The sequence below is a fragment of the Thalassophryne amazonica genome, chromosome 6 (genome assembly GCF_902500255.1).
Source record: "Thalassophryne amazonica chromosome 6, fThaAma1.1, whole genome shotgun sequence".
Lineage (NCBI taxonomy): Eukaryota > Metazoa > Chordata > Actinopteri > Batrachoidiformes > Batrachoididae > Thalassophryne > Thalassophryne amazonica.
Window position 1 is genome coordinate 32,352,774 of NC_047108.1, and position 21,514 is coordinate 32,374,287.

Genomic DNA, 21,514 nt, shown 5'->3' on the forward strand with positions numbered 1-21,514 from the left:
GATTTTTAAAAAGAACAAAAAAATGGGGGTGGGGGTGATGTTAGTAACAGTTAGTAACTCCCTGGTCTCGACAGTAATGTCTTGCAGCTGATTTCTCGTAAAGATCATACGTGACTGTATGATATGAAACAACACGTGAGCCATTGTTGTTTGTGGTTACAGGGTCTACAGGAAAGGCTGATGGTTCTATTCCCTCAGGACGTGCTGCTGCTCTCAGTTGACAACAAACGTCTGAATCTCACTTATGAGGTTGTGTAAAATGGCATCATAGGAATATTTCTTATTTTATGTTGAGCCACTTTTATGTTGAGCCAAGAATGTAATCTGAACTGGAGAGTGTGGAACTTTTAAATGTGACGTTTCTTCTGGGTTCTTTGGTGCGATTCCTGGTGATTGTCATACCAACGTACTTCTGTGTGTTTGTGTGTGTGTGTGTGTGTGTGTGTCACAGGGCAGGTTGGCCCGACAAAGCGTCAGAGCAGTGGAGAGGTCGGCCTCGCCGTCACGCCTGCAGTTTGAGCTGATGGGTAAACACACACATTTGAACACACACAAAGCTCCAGTTACACTTTGAACCACCCAGTAAAACCAGTTTGTTCACTGGATTCAAATTCACTGGAACACCGGATGGCCTTGCTCAAAGGCACCTCAGCAATGATAATGATGGAACAGTGCTGCTCTTTAAAACTGATCTTGCCCGTTTGGAGGTTGAACCAGCAACCTTTCAGTCACCGATTGTAATTGGTAATATAAGAAAAAAGTAACATATGCATATGAACACAGACACACACACACACACACACACACACACACACACACACACACACACACACACACACACACACACACACACACACACACACACACACACACACACACACACACACACACACACAAAGAGTTGATACACAGGCATACAATATTTACTTGCCTCAAAAAATGTGAATTTACAATACGATCAGCTAAAAATAGTCAGAAATTAGGTGATGGGGAGGTGATGGTCTAGTGGTTAAAGCATTGCGCTTGAGACCAGAGGATCCTCGGTTCAAATCCCAAGCTTACTGAAAAATCACTAAGGGTCCTTGGGCAAGGTTCTTAATCTTCTAGTTGCTCCTGGTGTGTAGTGGGCGCCTTGTATGGCAGCAGCCTGACATCGGGGTGAATGTAAGGCATTGATGATGTGTGAAGCGCTTTGAGCCTCTGATGCAGATGGAAAAGCGCTATATAAATGCACTCCATTTACCATTTAGAAATGTGCATTGATTAGATCAGACACGCTGTGTATAAGCAGGTAAATAAAACACAATAGTCTAATTTATTACTTGTTGAGTTCATGCAGTTTTACTAAGGTTGATGAGTAGTGTGTCAAAGAAAAGAGCAAATGATGCGTTTCATCAATAATTAGACACACGTGTATTTTTTTAACAAAGTGTACTTGACTACCAAATAAATAAATAAATATATATATAAAAAAATTAAAGGTGAAAAGTGAACACATATTTTAGATGTTTATATTTCTAAATATTAGATGAGTTGATTTTGGTGAAAGTAAATGTGACTGAAACATTTACACAGTCCTGCAGTTGGTATTACAGTAATTGTTGATGACAATGTTTTGTATCATGCACACCAATTGTCCTATATTTTATTCAACACCATCTTTAAAGACAGCTTAACTTTTCTGAAAGACCTCAAGTAAAAATGTGCAAAACTCACTGACACGTTGCACAAAATGACCACACTGTTTATTGTATTATGAGAATTGTTTTGTTAAAAAAAGTACATCAAATGAAATAATTATATTAAATAATAATCAGACAGGACAGGAGTCCCCATGGACTATGATGTTTGCAGATGACATTGTGATCTGTAGTGAGAGTAGAGACCAAGTTGAGTCTAGTCTAGAGAAGTGGAGATATGCTTTGGAGAGAAGGGGAATGAAAGTCAGTAGAAGCAAGACTGAGTACATGTGTGTGAATGAGAGGGAGCCCAGTGGAATAGTGCAGTTACAAGGAGTAGAAGTGGTGAAAGTAGATGAGTTTAAATATTTGGGGTCAACTGTTCAAAGTAATGGAGAGTGTGGTAGAGAGGTGAAGAAGAGAGTGCAGGCAGGGTGGAGTGGGTGGAGAAAGGTGGCAGGAGTGATTTGTGACCGAAGAATATCAGCAAGAGTGAAGGGGAAAGTTTACAAAACAGTAGTGAGACCAGCTATGTTGTATGGTTTAGAGACAGTGGCACTAACAAAAAGACAGGAGGCAGAGCTGGAGGTGGCAGAGCTGAAGATGTTGAGATTCTCTTTGGGAGTGACAAGAATGGACAAGATTAGGAATGAACATATCAGAGGGACAGCTCAGGTGGGACGGTTTGGAGACAAAGTCAGAGAGGCGAGATTGAGATGGTTTGGACATGTGTAGAGGAGGGACCCAGGGTATATAGGGAGAAGGATGCTGAGGATGGAGCCACCAGGCAGAAGGAGAAGAGGGAGACCAAAGAGGAGGTTCATGGATGTGCTGAGAGAGGACATGCAGGTGGTTGGTGTGACAGAGGAAGATACAGAGGACAGGGTGAGATGGAAACGATTGATCTAATGTGGCGACCCCTAACGGGAACAGCCAAAAGACAAAGAAGAAGAAATAATAATCTTATTTCCACATTTTGGTCATTTATATATGAATAACAGGATACAGGAGAAAAGGTGCCTAGAGGCACCGAATAGAAACATGGTCTCTTGTATAAAGTAAAATATACGCAAAAAGCAACAGTTTCAGTTCAAACCACAAACCGCTGCTGAGGCTAAACAACCTGTGAGAGCAGTTGCAGTGTTTAGTCATGTGACACATTTCACTTTGAAGCAGGTTCCATTTGATACTGTTGTTATCATTGCTGCTTCAGTAACAAGACACCTGAAACAAACACTAGTTTATTAATACCTTTACACACACACATACACACATGCAGGCACACACACCAGACCTTTGAGAATATTCTAGTAACTAGTCAGTGTATACAGTGATACATGGAATTTTCATTGTAGGACATTTAGCTTCTCTCTCAAGAAAAGCTTCAAGCTCATAACACTATAGAAGTTATGAGAAGAAGTTATATAATGGCTGAGTGGATCCTTGTCATTTGATTGGTGGCTTGTATGTCATGTGACATGGATTATTCATACCATTTTGCCGTTGTGTTTCATTGACCGTGCAATAGTTCTTAGCATGCAATTTTGGTGCTACATGAAATATGCTATTGCTCACACTACCGGGGGTAACGTTTAGCTAAACATAGCGGAGTTTGTGTTGCTAGCAGATGACGGTTGGAAGGAGCTAATTGATGCTGCTAATTCTTATAACACACACACACACACACACACACACACACACACACACACACACACACACACACACACACACACACACACACACACACACACACACACACACACACACACACACACAAATGAAAACAAATCCACTTCGCCATAAGCTATCTGGAGGCATGAAGACCTGTTAAGATGAAAAGCTGGACAAATTTCTGATGTTTTTTGCCAGACTGAGGAACTACACAAAGTCTTTTTTTTTTTTTTTGAAGTACACAAAATCACTGCACGGCATCACAGACTACATTGCCGTAATTTTGGACTCTTTAAAGTTCGTGTTGGACAGCTAAGCACCAGTGGAACAGCAAAATGTAAGTCCCTTTTCTGTTGTTTATAAATTAATACGAACAAAGCGACGCACAGCGGCACGAAGCTCACTCATGATACAGGGAGTCCCACAGAGGAAGTGCCAAATTTTGTGTCCACAGTGAAACGGGAAATGTCAAATGTCAAACACTTCCTGGATTGACAGACGAGATCTCATGGAATCTCACGGGAACTTAGTGGCAAGTTCACACTGAAACAGAAACTGCCAAATTTTGAGTCCACAGTGAAACAGGAAATGTAAAATATTGAACACTTCCTGGAATGGGTGGAGCTAGAGTGGAGGCCAGGGTTTCACTGGACTCCCCTGAAATCTGATTGGACACAGATGATTGACATGTCACGGCACCACACGTCTGGTTGAAAGACCTGCATTTTCAAATCAGTCACATTGACTGCTAGGTTCCTCCTGTCCAGTAGTTGGTGCTGTGTACCACAAAAAGTTCTAATCTACCTTAGTAGAAGAAGAAAAAATGTTGCCTCAGATTTGAACTGAACACGTCGTTTGAACCGTGGACTAATAATGACACCAAAGTTATATTGGTGAGTAAACTACCATATTTTACACCAGAAATGCGGCCCAGGTTGTTAAAAGCGGTATTTCTCCTTTAATTCGTGGGGCCTTTATATATTTATATATAAATGTTTTCCAGTGATTTTTAAACAAGCAGACAGCTTTTGATTAAATAACTTCTTAATTTTGCTGTGTGACACACCAGTTACTATACAACTTTTGATAAATAAAACTAAAGTTATCTTCCTTAAACTGTGAAAAAGTGAAAGCAAATGTCTACAACTTGATATAAATTAATTAAAAATATAAAATCCAGCTTCCTAATGAAGTGGTATAGAGGAGGATTTTCTTTAAAAGAAGACCTGAAAGTTCAGCTACAATCTGACAGAAAGCACATTGAGATGAAAGCCTAGATTTGATGTTTTGGTGAAAGAAACTTTTGTATTTCTTCATAATTGATGTAAATAAAGTCCAAGACATATTCATTGACTTGGAATTGTTACTTGTGTGAAGAAAACTGGCAATAAAACTGATTATTATTTACAGGTATCATCAGGTTTTAGAGATTTGCTTTCAGTTTGAGTTTGAGGAGGATCATTTTAGAAATGTTTACTCTTTATATTTTTATTTCTTAAAAATGGCATAAACAAATTATAATGTGTAAAATTTCAAGTGTTCCAATTTTTTTGGATGGCACTGTATCCTAACCTTGTTATAAGTGCAAAATGAGTGTGGTATTATTACTGTTTTGTATAAGAATGTTAAATTTTCACTGCTGCTGCACTTTGTGTGAAATCATAGTCATATCGTACGTATATCATATTGATATGACAATATTGAGATATGATAATTTGGCCATATTGTACAGCCCTACAGTCAACTAGCTGAAAACTTTGAATATCTACATCTACATTTAAAAAAATGCTAAAGTGGCAGCGGGTCAAAAGAGCGGTAAATAAGGGGGGCTGGCGGGGGGCAGTACTCCCCAGAAGCTGAAAGGGAAATAAAGAAAAATGCTTAAAAAGGTGGGGGGTCTGGGGGAGGGGGTGGAGCCATGCTAAAGTTTTAGCCATGCTAATGCTCCCCTGAAGCATTTGCTCTAAAGCAGTCTGAAGGACCACAATGACATTGTGAGATGTTGAAGAGCTTTGCTCATTCATATGTGCAACATGTACATATTAAAATATCAAATGACAAGAATCTATTTTAAAACAAATAATGAATCAAATAATGAATGTTTTTCATTCTTTCAGTGCTACAAATATTTAATGCGGTGAAAGTTGGAATGTTCCATTTAATGAGGCCTCGTTGAATGGAACATTCCAATTTTCACCAAGTTAAATATTTGTTCCACTGAACTCATAAACAATAGCAAGAACTACAATTGATAACTGCTTATTTTTAACACATTTAAAGAAAAACATGTGTCCACACTACCATTTCACCAAGCAAACAAAATCCCCAGAAAGCAAACCATTTTCACTTTGATTGTGAAGACGAGTCATTTTCTGTGATGTGTTTCAGGTGAGCTGTTGGAGCCTCTGCAGGTTTCTTGTACCTGTCTGGACGATTACCAGAAGTGGATTTTCCAATTGCAGCAGGTAGACTGACGTGGTTTTTATTTTTATTTTTGACAGGTTACGAAAAGATTTTGAAAATTCTGAACAACATAAAGTACCAACTGCCAAAACATAAATATGACCATCATCCACTCCACCTACAGTCCTGTCACTGTGCTTAAACGTTTGGCAAAATCTTGAAAATTTGCTAGATATACAATATGATTAATGACCACTTTACACCCTTAAAATCAGATGATTTATGGATTGTGATATATATAAGCAAATCAGTTAGTTTTTAATCAGGTTTGTATAATTATTTCATTGTTGAGTGACAAGCTGCGGCTGACATTGTGACGTCACGTACTGGCCAGTACATCAACAGATTTTCTTTTCAATCACTGATGATAACAGCATCAAAACTATTTTGTAATGAGAATTCTTGAGTGTTTAGAAGTTTCAGACAGTTCTGTGTTCAGTATAAATGATGAGTGTAGCTTCTTCCATGTTGTTTTGTAATTTGTTCAGCATGTTTAACTTCAGGGCAGCACAGTGGCTTAGTGGTTACCTCTGTTGCCTCACAGCAAAAAAGTCATGGGATTTATTCCCACCTGTGGCTTTTCTGTGTGGAGTTTTCATGTTGTCTGTGTGGTTTCCCTCTGGCTTCCTCCCACCACTTTCCATCCAAAGACATACAGGTTAGGTAGATTGGAATTTTTAAATTGGCCATAGGTGTCCATGCGGGTTTGTGTTTGTTTGTCTGTATGTGGCCCTGTGACAGACTGGCGTCATGTCCATGGTGTACCCCGCCTCATGCCCCATGACTGCCGGGATAGACCCCAGCTCCCCTCTGACCAAATTGGAATAAGTGGTTGAAGATGAGGGAGTGAGTGAGTGAGAAGTCTTGCAGCACATGAGTGACATCTATTGGCCTTTGAAAATACTGCAGCAAATAGATCTTGAAGCATATTCACTATTTTGACATTTGGGCCTAATATATACGATGAGCACATAATGCTGCTGTCAACCTTTTTCCACATCACACATCTTAACCCTTTTATTACAGTCTGCAATGATAATAGTTAACCTTTCAAAGCTATTAATGCAGTAGCATATGAAGCATTTTTGTTGCCTCTTTCCAGCATTATGTGCCAGGATGGAAACACAATTTTTATGACATTTTTATTGTGCAAAACACTCCAGCCCTTGGGATGGACTGGCGTAGTGTCCAGGGTGTACCTCGCCTATTGCCCAATGACCGCTGGGATAGGCTCGACCTCCCCCGTGACGCTTAAATTGAATAAATGGATATTGAAAATGAATGAATGAACAACACTGCAGGGTACTTTCACACCTAGCCTGTTTTGTTTCATTCAAAGCTAAAAGTTCAATTTGTTCAGGGAGTTGTGGACACTCAAATACTGGTGTGGACCCACCAAGTGGACCATAATCCACTTGTAAAGGTTGCGCTTAGTCCAGTTCCAAATGCATCATGGTGCAGTTCACTTATGATGAAAATTCAAAACAAACTAATGGACAAAACAGGAAAAACAAGTCTGAACTTCACACATTGTATAGTTTTTTTGGCATGATGTCTGGCACTTCAGAGTAAATTTTGGATCGATATGTAGTCAGTGGTGGGCACAGCTCCGATAATCCGATAACAGATAATTATCGAAGATAATGTTTTCATTATCGGATTATCTTTTTAGATAACTTTAAAAACCATTATCGGACTAATTATCTTCCGATACATTTTTGTCTGATAGCTTTTAGAAGCTGAACAGCAGCAAACATTTTTAAAATTTAAAATCAGTTGAGCACCTATGTATTAAAGTTTCCTAACAGATGTATAGTTCCACCCTGTGCAAACAGAAGAGAGCTGCTTCCAGGAGGACCTGCTCTATCCTCTGCAGGCAAAGAAGAACTGGTCACACACACAAAAACAAAAATGACTTCCTTTAACCCCATACTGATATGTTGGAAATATCACCCAAATCATCCAGAGGCATACATTTTAAACTTATGGTTCAAATTTTAACCAAACTAATTTTGAACAAGTTATTTAAAATTACTGTTATGTCTGAAGTTTTATAAAGTGAAAATATGATATATGTTTTAGTTTTAAAGTAATGTGCTAATTTTTAAGGTTTTAGTGAGCACATGCTGTGCCCAGCAGTGCATTATGGGTAGGATAGGGTAATCTCAGTACGTTCACGACAGGACAAATGCATTTTAGACACTCTGTTCAGGCTCTACGGACAACAGCATTAAACTCTAGTGCCTAAAACTCTTGTGAATATATTCTCTGGGTTTATAGATGTTGTTATTGTATTTGCTTTTGTTAAATTCCACGCATCTTAAATGTAGCAGACATGGATTATCTGGAATTTTGCTTTGGCAAGTTTTCAAGGCCTCTACTGCCATCTACTGGTCAGTAGTGTTCATGGCAGTATTCGTCCTGAAGCTGAGCAGACACTGTATGATATTTTTAATCACAAGTTTTTTCAAACTTAATTTACAAAAACGCTTGATCAAATCAAATCAAATCAGTTTTATTTATATAGCGCCAAATCACAACAAACAGTTGCCCCAAGGCACTTTATATTGTAAGGCAAAAGCCATGCAATAATTACAGAAAAACCCCAACGGTCAAAACGACCCCTGTGAGCAAGCCCTTGGCGACAGTGGGAAGGAAAAACTCCCTTTTAACAGGAAGAAACCTCCAGCAGAAGCAGGCTCAGGGAGGGGCAGTCTTCTGCTGGGACTGGTTGGGGCTGAGGGGAGAGAATCAGGAAAAAGACATGCTGCGGAAGAGAGCAGAGATCAATCACTAATGATTAAATGCAGAGTGGTGCATACAGAGCAAAAAGAGAAAGAAACATTCAGTGCATCATGGGAACCCCCCAGCAGTCTAAGTCTATAGCAGCATAACTAAGGGATGGTTCAGGGTCACCTGATCCAGCCCTAACTATAAGCTTTAGCAAAAAGGAAAGTTTTAAGCCTAATCTTAAAAGTAGAGAGGGTGTCTGTCTCCCTAATCCGAATTGGGAGCTGGTTCCACAGGAGAGGAGCCTGAAAGCTGAAGGCTCTGCCTCCCATTCTACTCTTACAAACCCTAGGAACTACAAGTAAGCCTGCAGTCTGAGAGCGAAGCACTCTATTGGGGTGATGTGGTACTATGAGGTCCCTAAGATAAGATGGGACCTGATTATTCAAAACCTTATAAGTAAGAAGAAGAATTTTAAATTCTATTCTAGAATTAACAGGAAGCCAATGAAGAGAGGCCAATATGGGTGAGATATGCTCTCTCCTTCTAGTCCCTGTCAGTACTCTAGCTGCAGCATTTTGAATTAACTGAAGGCTTTTCAGGGAACTTTTAGGACAACCTGATAATAATGAATTACAATAGTCCAGCCTAGAGGAAATAAATGCATGAATTAGTTTTTCAGCATCACTCTGAGACAAGACCTTTCTAATTTTAGAGATATTGCGCAAATGCAAAAAAGCAGTCCTACATATTTGTTTAATATGCGCATTGAATGACATATCCTGATCAAAAATGACTCCAAGATTTCTCACAGTATTACTGGAGGTCAGGGTAATGCCATCCAGAGTAAGGATCTGGTTAGACACCATGTTTCTAAGATTTGTGGGGCCAAGTACAATAACTTCAGTTTTATCTGAGTTTAAAAGCACAAAATTAGAGGTCATCCATGTCTTTATGTCTGTAAGACAATCCTGCAGTTTAGCTAATTGGTGTGTGTCCTCTGGCTTCATGGATAGATAAAGCTGGGTATCATCTGCGTAACAATGAAAATTTAAGCAATGCTGTCTAATAATACTGCCTAAGGGAAGCATGTATAAAGTGAATAAAATTGGTCCTAGCACAGAACCTTGTGGAACTCCATAATTAACCTTAGTCTGTGAAGAAGATTCCCCATTTACATGAACAAATTGTAATCTATTAGATAAATATGATTCAAACCACCGCAGCGCAGTGCCTTTAATACCTATGGCATGCTCTAATCTCTGTAATAAAATTTTATGGTCAGCAGTATCAAAAGCAGCACTGAGGTCTAACAGAACAAGCACAGAGATGAGTCCACTGTCTGAGGCCATAAGAAGATCATTTGTAACCTTCACTAATGCTGTTTCTGTACTATGATGAATTCTAAAACACAATATTGAGTGCACCTTTTACAACATCATCAAACGTGCGCACGGCACTAATAAAACGTGCGCACATTCTCTCCACATTCAAAACATTTTGCGAAGACACTTCCAGGGCTCTGTAAAAATGCCTGTTTTTACAAATAAAAATGGAATATTTTACAAAACCACATTTATCTGTAAACACAACACACAATACACGTCACATTAACGTGTTGGTTTACATAATGAATGACTGAACCAATCAGTGTTTAGCAGAGGCACTTTTACCCAGAATCCTTTGCGATCTGTCTGTGTTTGTTACAAAACCTCAGAATTAATGCATTATTCAACATTAAAAGATATATGTTATATTTTAACTTTGTACAATTGACAGAATTGACATTAGTGTAGTTATTCTATCGGTATTAATGTTATTTAGAAATCAAAACCATAAGTCAGCATGACTTTATTTTCCAAGACCTCCGTCTGAACGGAGAGTTGTGATTATTAGAGACCTGGCTTTGTGGCTGCTCTCAGCTTGCTGCTGTGCTATAAGCTGTGTAGTAAACAAGAGCTTCCAGCAGGGGGCAGCATGTTTAGACATAGAAGTGCAAGCTCATTGTTTGGGTCTTTTGTCACTTTTGATGCTTTCAAAAGTGATCATGGTGTTAAAACTCAAATTCAGCTTGTTAGTAGTTGCAAATGTACCAGAGACAATACTGGAATTTATCGGTTATCTGTAACTTCCAGTACATTTTTGGGTGGTTTATCTTTATCAAAGATAACTTTTCAGTTATCTGATTATCTGTTATCGAAGTTAATTGTTTGGTTATCTGTGCCCACCATTGTATGTAGTACATGCTGTATATGCTGTATGTGTCTAAAATGATGAGACAACCCCCGGAAAAATAAACACAGAACTTCTGTCCAATATGGTTTTTATCTACGTTGTTTTGTCCGCTGTGATGTATTTCCATGTGAAAGCAAATAGAGCCAAGGATCAATCAAACACACAAATTGTAGCTGTTAAAGTGCCCTAAAAAAGTACCAGCTCACAACTCCACTCATCTCTGCCAAAAGCCACATTATAGATGGTGTTATAAATGCAATAAAAGGCTTTATTTTTTCATCAGTGCCTCTTGTAATAAATAATGCCTGCCAGAATGTAGATTGGGCAGCTCAATTATGTTGATGATGCCAGGCTGCAATGTTCAGGGCCCCTTCACACATAACACGATTTAAGCCAACTAGCACACAAAGGAGGAATTGCATGCCATTTGTGAAAAATCATAGCTGCCCCCAACGCTTCATACACCTATCAGTACAGCTATTCGCGCACACTAGCGGCTGAAATACAGAGAGTGCCCTGTGAGAGGTCATTTGATCCCTCTCGCGGCAGGTGTCAGCCAAATTCCAGGTGACACACATGAACCTCTAACACCTCTCATGTGACACTTAAAAAATGTGTGGCCATTCACACTGTTGACATGAAAACAGTGAGCAGATGATCACTTTCGAGCTGGATATGAAATTTGTTTAAGTGCACCCACGTGGTGCACGTGTGTCGCCCCCCCCTCTCCCCCTGAAACACATATGATGTATGTGTGTTTCGCGCTCCCCCTACAATTTGGCATGTATTGGGGGAGGCACACTTGTATAAAATGCTTATATGTATGTACAGACATGATCACATGCAGGGCCGGACAGCCACATCAGAGCGCACATGGCACGGTGAGCCGCCTGTCAGCTGATCATAGCACACTGACAGCTGGATGATGGCTCACATTAAAAACACAGAGACCACAGCCAGGACAGGTATATTACTAAGTACTACTCTACCTACATACACAATTACATAACAAATAACTAAAAAAGAAATGATCACATAATACAGACACAGAGTGACACATTGGTATGTATTTGACAAGGGGTGTGTCCACCCACAGGAGCAGCTGTGGAGATCTCTGGCTCTGGACATTCCAGCTGGAGAGCATGTACCATGTTTTGACGGACATGAATGAACAACTGTCCACTGTGATGCACGTGTCTGCTTGCTGTCATCACGTGGACATACATAAAAACATATATCGCTGTTAAGATGGGCTGCAGCGACTGCATGCACGCCGCACACATTGACAGGCTACCCCAGGTGAAATGGACCGTTAGATCATAACACGCAGCGGGCGGTCTGAATGTCAAGCCACCCACGTGAGCTCTGTTCCACATGACGCCGTCCACAGGACACGTGTGTTGGGCCAGACATGCATGCAGGGATGGCTGGACATGCTAGGCCAGCAGATGTGGACATGATATATTGCACTGCTTGATTCATGTCATTTCATGACTGTACGTCTATGACCATGGGTCATCTACAGAGGAACAGACAAATCATACTTGTATTGTTCACTCAATAAGAGGGATTCAATAGAATTCTGATTTTTTTTATGGTGTGTGGTTTTATTTTTTAAAATACGTTTATCTCCGTATTGATTTCTGGCATTTTATGCATCTTTTTATAGGACAGCGATGGTAGAGCAGTGGTAAGGTTTCTGTCTGGCAATCAGAGCTTTTGTAAACTGTAAGTTTGAATCCCGGGGGTGGCATGTATTTTTTTTCCACAGCAGCTGCACGATGTCATTCCACATGCTTCAGTTGCACGCACTGTGTTCCTGCTGTGACGGTTTAGTGCAGGCGCACAAGTGTGCACGAAACTGTTGCAGTGGGATCGTTCATGCCTGCCCAACCGTGTGTCCCTCGGCTCGATGTTTTCATGCGGGCTGTTTCACCCTGATTCCTGCTAATTCATGCTACATGTGAAGGGGCCCTAACATAAAGTAAAATTAAAATACAATGCAGATTGTGTAATTTGTGGTGGTCATGTGCTCAGTGTGTGTGCAGTTCAAAGACTCACTGTTCGCTGACCTCCTCTGGAAATACCATGCACATACATAATCCTATGAAAGACATGCTGCACTCTTCAGTAGAACACAGTGTTCGGCAGTGATCTGGTGCTTAATGGTGTGACACATAACTTTACACTGCTGTTGTGGACATTCAGGGTACGTTTTGATGATGGAGCGCATTTCTGCATTTACACAATCCCACAAAAAAAAAAAAACACCAAAAAATTAAATGAAAGTACTTAATTTACTCATATTTACAGTGAATCTGGGTCAGACCGCATAAATCTCATTGATTGTGCAGCTAAGGCAAAGATAATGTTAGCCGATTCAACTGGTGCACTAAACACCATAGAAGAAGAGAGAGTGCACTTGATTTTATTCACAGGCACATTTTGAGAAGGAATGGGCCAACCCTGTAATCAAAATAATGGTTTCAAATTAAAGGTTTTGAAAAATAATCAAATAATAAATAAATAAATAATTTCATAAAAAAAGATGCATATTATCATGCCATGTGCAAACCATATCCGAAAGCTGAGGCCAATCTGACAAACAGACAGAGAGAGATGTGAGCCACATACACACAGATGCTTCTTGCTTTATAGATAGACTTGTGCCTTTCAGCTTCCTTCCCTGCTTGAGTAATTCAACTTTGTGCCTTCTGTTAAAATGAATGATAATAACTGGAATGAAAGGCTTATCTTTCTGAGTCCAAGCCAGCAGAGTGTGACAGGCATCTAGTTTTTGTTATCAATGTCATTATGCTTGCTATGAAGGAATGCAGTCACCTGTTCCAGTTTCCTCGTGTCCAATACCGTCCTCAGCGCAAATTCCTGTCACAGCCTCTGAAAAATTCCTTGCTTTGATTTTTAGTCCAGAAATGATGACATTGTTCATCCGAGAGTGCTGCTCCAAATCAGACACCCAGTTTTCCAGATATATACAATTATCTGTTCTTGTTCAGAATTCTGCCGTGTCAGCTGTTTGATTTCTCCCAACAGTTCTGTAATGATGTGGTTCTGCTTCGTCAAAGATGCCATTTCCATGGACATCATATTCATGGACTCCTTTAATTCTTCCATGTCCCTTTTGTTATTTCCTCCCCCAGTTCTTTCCCCTACAAAGTGCAAACTCCAACTATTCTGCACTTCTAAATTTAATCAAAGTCACAGCAAAAATAATCAGGCCTGGGCCCTGCAAGAACTTCTCTTACAGACAAGTTCCGCTCTTACAGAACCAAGAACAGTGGATACAAGCAGTTTTATACAGGATTACATATGCGTGACAGAGGCGGAACTTATTTCGCAAAATCTTTCTCTTATTGGCCTCCTGTGAGCATTCAAGGGAGGTCCATCCCCCTTCCCGAGGCCCACGCAATAACGGGAGACATTTGATTTATAATTGTAACCTAACTCTCTTTGTCCTAAGTGGTACAAACTGGTAAAATCTAGTTCTACATGCACATACCAAGAGAGAACAAAGGAAAGTGAGAATAAAAATGAAAACTAAAAGTATAATCCTAAATAAGATAGCTACCTTAATACCAAAACAAGTAGAGAAAACAAATGAAAAAATCCATAATTGAACACAGAAATATATCTAACACTTTGAAGGATTTTTAGAGTCATGTTGGTTTCACTTCGTAGTGGATCTAGATTAAAAGCAAATCACACTACTAGAGTCCTGAACACCGAAAGCTAGCATACAGCAAAGCTCGCTGGAGGTAGCTAGCAAGCTGCTACTGCCGGGGCCCGCGATCAAACAAACAGCTTCACCGACCTCTGGCTCTAGCAAACCAGTGCGGGAAACAAGAGAGCTGGTCTGCAGTCTCCCGGAGCCCCCACTGCTCTCCTTAGTGTCCCTGAGTTAGCCCCACAGCACAAGGGTCAAGCTTCTTTTCATTGCAGAGAGACCACAAACACAGACCTGAGAACTGTAAGATTAGAAATGTCAAAAAAAAATATTCCAAATTCCTGTTTTAAAGGCAAAGCACAGACTCTCATGTCCATGTTAATACCTCTGGATCACTCAACAGATGAGCAAACTAAAACTGGTGTCTCCATCTTACCACTCCATGCCATGGGGTCCTATCTTTCTGTGTTGAACCACGATGGTGGTGGCATTATGCTGTAGGGATGTTTATCAGTGGCAGGAACTGGGAGACTAGTCAGGATTGAGGGAAAGATGAATGCAGCAATGTACAGAGACATCCTGGATGAAAACCTGCTCCAGAGCACTCTTGACCTCAGACTGCGGTGACGGTTCATCTTGAAGCAGGATAATGACTCTAAGCACACAGCCAAGATATCGAAGGAGTGGCTTTAGGACAACTCTGTGAATGTCCTTGAGTGGTCCAGCCAGAGCCCAGATCTCAATCCAACTGTACCATGACCTACACAAAAATGTATGATCATCATCCCAGGGTGGTAGCTGTAGCCAGGTAGGAGTCAATGAAAAATTACACAGAGATCAAAATTAAAAATGCTCCAATCATATTGAAAAGTACAAAGGTATAGTTTGCACTATCTACGATTGAATGTTATGGAGTTTTGGGGTAAAAACAGCAAAATGGTGACAAAGGTCAATTTCAGTTTGTACAGGGGTCAAAAGTTAAAATTGCTTCAATTTTTGAAAAATGTGATGCAAATTATTGGTTGAGTTAATAGGGTTTGAAAAAGAAATAGTTTGTACCATGTATCATGCTTAGTTATCACCCTACGGGGTAACATAGATTATATGTCATAGAATCCAGTGGACACTCACCTTATTTGGCCTTTACTTTGGAGCCTAAACACTCAACACAGTCAAAACTATTACATTTATTAATCCTTTTAGTTCAACCAATAATTTGCATCACTTTTTTTAGAGCAACTTTAACTTTTGACCCCTACAACTCTGGTATGGCTATCATACATTTTTGTGTAGGCCATGGTACACTGAGGCTGGATTGTAAGTGTCCTTTAGTCCCCTTAAGTGATACTGATTTGGTCAAAATTGACTACTGGCTTATGGTCTAGTGTTTACAGACAACCCTCCAGAAAGGATTTTGTATGAATTTAACCAAGAAAGAAGAAGATAGCATGGGACATGGTCAAGCAGAGCACTGAGTGAACATGTATGTTCAGAGAGAGACTGTTTCAGCACTGAAATGTTGTAAATCAGAGAAGAAACCATTAATTGCTGATCACTGAATAATAATTCCTAATGTTGTAAAACTGAGTAGTACACACAACCTTGTGGAAAGGACTTGGTGTGAATGTGGCATCTTCCTTCCTTCTTTCTCTCGCAATATATGGATGGCTCAGGTTACATGCGGCTTAAAATGTGTTTGTATTTAAATTTCATTTTCAAAGCCTAGGTTTGGTGGCCACCAAAGCCACCACTGTTTGTGCTAATTATATATTGAACTCAACATGAAAACTGTTAATAAAGTGCTGGCTCACATATTATCTAAACAACTCAAATTTGCCATTGCAGAGCATGAATGGTTTAGACAGATTAATATCGCCTTACATGAGAGGCACCAACAGAACTTTGTGTGTGTGTAGCCCGACGGGAGCAGCTCCATCACTGTCAATCGCAGCGTCCCTCCAATCATGCCGAAGCTGCGGAGGAGCAGGAAGGAGTCCCAGGAACCAATGTTAACAGCCGACCAATGTCACGTCAATGGACACAGCTGACAATGATTACAGGATGAATGTCGAACGTGTAGATAATATGGAGTGTGCACATCTATGCCACTGTTAGAAGTCACATGGAAAATGTTCATTTCCAACTGTTAATGTTTTGTTTTCAAAATAAAGATTATTTAATTCTAAGCAAAAAACTGTTTTGAGTTTAAGATTTCCAATTATCAATTAAACACTTTAAATGTGACATATCTGCATTTATTTCACAGGTTAACATTCCAGTATATGCTGAAATCCAGTAATGTTCCAGTGTATTACAGTTTTTGTGGTATTACAAATTCATTTCTTGCAGGGCATTGTTTTGCAACACAATGTTTGTCTCATCTTTGTTTATATAAATTGCAGTCATGAAATTATTCTACTACCACACATGTGCATCTACAGGAAAGTACATTTACATTTTATTGTGTGTGATAAACACACACACATGCACTGCCACAGCAAACACTTAATTACCGCCGCTCAGTTATGAACCACTTATGAACCAGTTATGAACGTAACTCACTGCTCAGTGTACATGAGTTTATCCAGTGAGAAGAATTTAATGGTGCAACAAAATATTAGGTGGGGGGATGAAAAAAGTGATTTTGCATATAAAGGTGTCATATGTTTATAGTTTAATAAACCATCATCACTTGATGATGAAACATTAATTATTCTGAGAATAAATTATAATATATTTTGCAAAGAAATACAACAAATGCGGGGCACAATCAAACAAGAGTGACTGGACTCTGCAAAAGGACACGAAGGAGAAAGAGGATCCAGTTAAATACTAATTTAGTTTGAAAGACTCTTCACCCATTCACAAAAATTAACACCATAACATCAAATTATTGTCTGCCAGCACAGGCTGTTGCTGCTGCTGCCACACCCTCTCCCTCTTTGGAGAAGGGCATGTCTTCCTTTGTTTTAAAGACCAGGTGGACGTGTCATACGGACTACACATGACCTCAGGTGTGTGACAGCAACAGATGTGCAGATATGGGCAGATGTGGGAAGAATTTGGACATGCACAGTCATAGAAATGTGGGACTTTGGAGATGTTTAATGTGAAACAACAACCATCTGTAACTAAATTGTAGACAAAAAAGAGACTTTCTACAGTTGGATCACTTTAAGACTTTATACAATATTTTCCCACTTTTTTTTGCTTTTATTTTAATAACATTTAGACTTTGGGTCTTGAACTCATAACTTTATTCTCATTTTGACTATGTTTCTTCAAATTAGAACTTTTTTGGCATGATGAATTAGTTTTGTTTCTCAACACATTTATTTAAAATTCAAAAAAAATATTCTCAAAATTTGAATTATTATTATTATGAATAATAATAATAATAAGCAATTCTAAAACTAAGGACCTTTGGACTGTGTTAATTATTACACTGTTCCGTTACAGTGCCATTTTATTGAATATGTATTGAAACAGAAGCTTAGCTGTGATCCAGCAATAAAAGCACAAGTCCCATCGGCTGCTCCCTTGTTTGCACTCAGGGTCGCCACAGCAAATCTAAGGTGGATCTGCAGGTTGAATTGGGACAAGTTTTACGCAAGATGCCCTTCCTGACCCAACTCCACCTTACATGGAGAAATGTGGCAGGGGTGGGATTCGAACCGGGAACCTTCTGCACTGAAACCAAGTGCATTAACCACTTATGAATATGAAAGAAAAGGATCTGAATCAGTGTATCGTTTGTTCTTGCACTCCTGGATCCCCTCCTGCTTCATTCTGGACCCTGACCTAATCTGGGACTTCCATGTTGAACATCCTGACACTCCTGGGCCATCTGGAGTCAGCTGCTGGGGGGGTGTACTGTCATGGCCTGAACCTTTGCATTATATTTTGTCATGCTGCTTAGTTTAGTTTTGATTTGTTTTTCTGGGTCTGTTTTCTCTTGTTGGGTTTTTCCTGCTTGGGCTTTGTCTTTCCCTATCTCTCCTGGTGCTTGGCGGTGTACACTGTCTGGGCCACACCCTATTCTGGAGCTTTCCGCACACCTGCTTCCAATCTGTGGCTCATCACCAGGGTGTATATACGCTTCACTGGTTCCACTAGTTCTCGGCCAGATCACTATGCTTTATGCTTTTGCTTCCAGCTCTGTTCATTTCTCTTAGTCCTGCTTGCCATGTGTTTTTGACCAACTGCCTGTTTTTTCGACCATGCCTTATCGCCTGATGTTATTGATATGTTTGCTGATCTTGGACTCCTTTTTTGTGTGCCAGACCTGCTTTACCAACCAGTAAATGATCTTAAACTACAGAGCTGAGAGTCTGAGTCCTGCATAAGTGTCCAGACGTCTCTGTCCACTCAACCTGATAGTTCTTTGGTTTATATTTTAAACTCAAATCAGAAAAACAAAAAACTTATCATTTTTTGTTTGTTGTTCTGTCTTAAAACTACCCCCCAAATAAATAAAATGCAGTGCAGTTTGAAGCAGAAACTATGTATTAATTGGTGAACCGTGGCTAATGATGCATGTGCAGTGAAGGCAGGGCGGACCAATTTTAAGGTGGGACAGCTCGGTAGGCGACACCGGAACTGTATGCATTTATTATTTGGTTTGGTTTGGTTTTTCCCAAACATAAGTTTTCCCAAATTTGCACTGTAATGTAGGGGTGCAAAAAAAATTTTTCAATTTTTTTTTCATTTATATAGCACCAAATCACAACCGAGTTGCCTCAAAGCGCTTCACACAGGTAAGGTCTAACCTTACCAACCCCCAGAGTAACAGTGGTAAGGAAAAACTCCCTCTGAGGAAGAAACCTCAAGCAGACCAGACTCAAAGGGATGACCGTCTGCTTGGACCATGCTACAAACATAAATTACAGAACAATTCACAGAACAATTCACTGACAAATACGAGGTCTGTTAGAAAAGTATCCGACCTTTTTATTTTTTTCAAAAACCATATGGATTTGAATCACATGTGATTGCATTAGCCAAGCTTGAACCTTCGTGCGCATGCGTGAGTTTTTTTCACACCTGTCGGTTGCATCATTCGCCTGTGAGCAGGCTTTGTGTGAGCAGTGGTCCACCCCTCTCGTCGGATTTTTATTGCGAATAAATGTCTGAACGATGTGGAGCTTTGCTGCATCAATTTTTTCCAGAAACTGTGAGAGACCTCCAGGGGGGGTCATCACGGCGTTGCCTTGCGCCATGCGTCACGGCCGCAACGCGCGGAATTCCTCCGATCCTCTTTCCATGACAAAAACTCCTGTAACAGTGGAATGTGCCGTTCATTTCCAAACTGGATGCTGTGTTTTATCTGGGACGTCGTCTGACTAGCAAGACTGCATCAATTTTTTCCAGAAACTGTGAGAGACCTCTAGGTGGTAACCATTCGGAAAATTCAAATGGCTTTCAGGGACGATTTTATGGGGATTACACAGATTAAGGAGTACTCCAGCCGGTTTAAAGACCGCCCACAGCTGCTGAGAGCGCGCCGCACTCCGAGCGCCGATCGACAGGCTGAATCAACCAGATAATTTCCAACGTGAAGGCTTTGTTGATCCGGGACGTTGTCTGAGTTACACAACAATGGCAGGAGACGTGGACATCAGTACTTTTTCGGCACATTCCACTGTTACAGGAGTTTTTTTCATGGAAAGAAAAGCGGACGGATGAGCCACGGAGCCGCTCACGGCGCGGCACAAAACCACCTCCGTGTTGGTCTCACAGGACGGCTTTCAGACGGCTGTCGGTGGGTTTTCAGTCGTGTGACTAACCAAGAAATTGTGGATGAGCCTGGACATGCCAGAACATGTCCTGTGAGGCTTCATCATGGCATTGCATTGCGCCATGGGGCTCCACCGCTCGCGCTCTCAGCAGCTGTGGGCGGTCTTTAAACCGGCTGGAGCACTCCTTAATCTGTGTAATCCCCATAAAATTGTCCCTGAAAGCCATTTGAATTTTCCGAATGGTTACCACCTGGAGGTCTCTCACAGTTTCTGGAAAAAATTGATGCAGCAAAGCTCCAAATCGTTCAGACATTTATTCGCAATAAAAATCTGATGAGAGGGGTGGACCACTGCTCACACAAAGCCTGCTCACAGGCGAATAACGCAGCCGACAGGCATGAAAAAACTCACGCATGCGCACGAAGGTTCAAGCTTGGCTGATGCAATCACACGTGATTCAAATCCATATGGTTTTTGAAAAAAAATAAAAAGGTCGGATACTTTTCTAACAGACCTCGTATATAAGAAATGCTATTGGCGCACAGGACAGGAGGCTCGCCAACACGAATACAACTCCCATCTCTGGATGGAGCTGCACCTTAAACAGAGAGAAAAAACAGAATCAGGCATCAGAAAGACAAAAAAATACTGTATAATTTGCCAGCATTAAACAACAAGAAAACACAAGAAATACTAAGGTGATCGCCGGCCACTAGCCCTAAACTTCACTAAAAGACCCAGAATTAGTAATAAATGAATTACAAGAGTAAAAAGCGTAAAACAAAACTGTACCAGTATGCTAGCCATATGAAAGGGAAAATAAGTGCGTCTTAAGTCTGGACTTGAAAGTCTCCACAGAATCTGACTGTTTTATTGATGCAGGGAGATCATTCCACAGAACAGGGGCACGATCAAATCAAATCAATTTTATTTATATAGCGCCAAATCACAACAAACAGTTGCCCCAAGGCGCTTTATATTGTAAGGCAAAAGCCATACAATAATTACAGAAAATCCCCAACGGTCAAAACGACCCCCTATGAGCAAGCACTTGGTGACAGTGGGAAGGAAAAACTCCCTTTTAACAGGAAGAAACCTCCAGCAGAACCAGGCTCAGGGAGGGGCAGTCTTCTGCTGGGACTGGTTGGGGCTGAGGGAAGAGAATCAGGAAAAAGACATGCTGTGGAAGAGAGCAGAGATCGATCACTAATGATTAAATGCAGAGTGGTGCATACAGAGCAAAAAGAGGTGAATAAAAAGAAACACTCAGTGCATCATGGGAACCCCCCAGCAGTCTAAGTCTATAGCAGCAT

At 40.4% G+C, this 21,514-nt stretch overlaps 1 protein-coding gene across 2 annotated transcripts in view; it reads left to right on the top strand.

Annotated features, from left to right (window-relative positions):
* LOC117512005 (probable pleckstrin homology domain-containing family N member 1) overlaps positions 1–16,646 on the top strand; it is a 48,021-nt gene extending 31,375 nt beyond the window's left edge. Inside the window, exons 8-11 of one of the 2 annotated variants that reach the window (XR_004561180.1) lie at positions 163–249; positions 457–527; positions 5,739–5,815; positions 16,380–16,442. Coding sequence is in view for 1 of the 2 variants with exons in the window: in XM_034171937.1 (XP_034027828.1) it covers positions 163–249; positions 452–527; positions 5,739–5,815; positions 16,380–16,511 (372 nt within the window). In the remaining variant the exon portion in view is untranslated. Of the gene's footprint in view, positions 1–162; positions 250–451; positions 528–5,738; positions 5,816–16,379 lie in introns of both variants that reach the window. The other variant, XM_034171937.1, reaches the window with a different exon arrangement.
* The last annotated feature ends 4,868 nt before the right edge of the window (positions 16,647–21,514 follow it).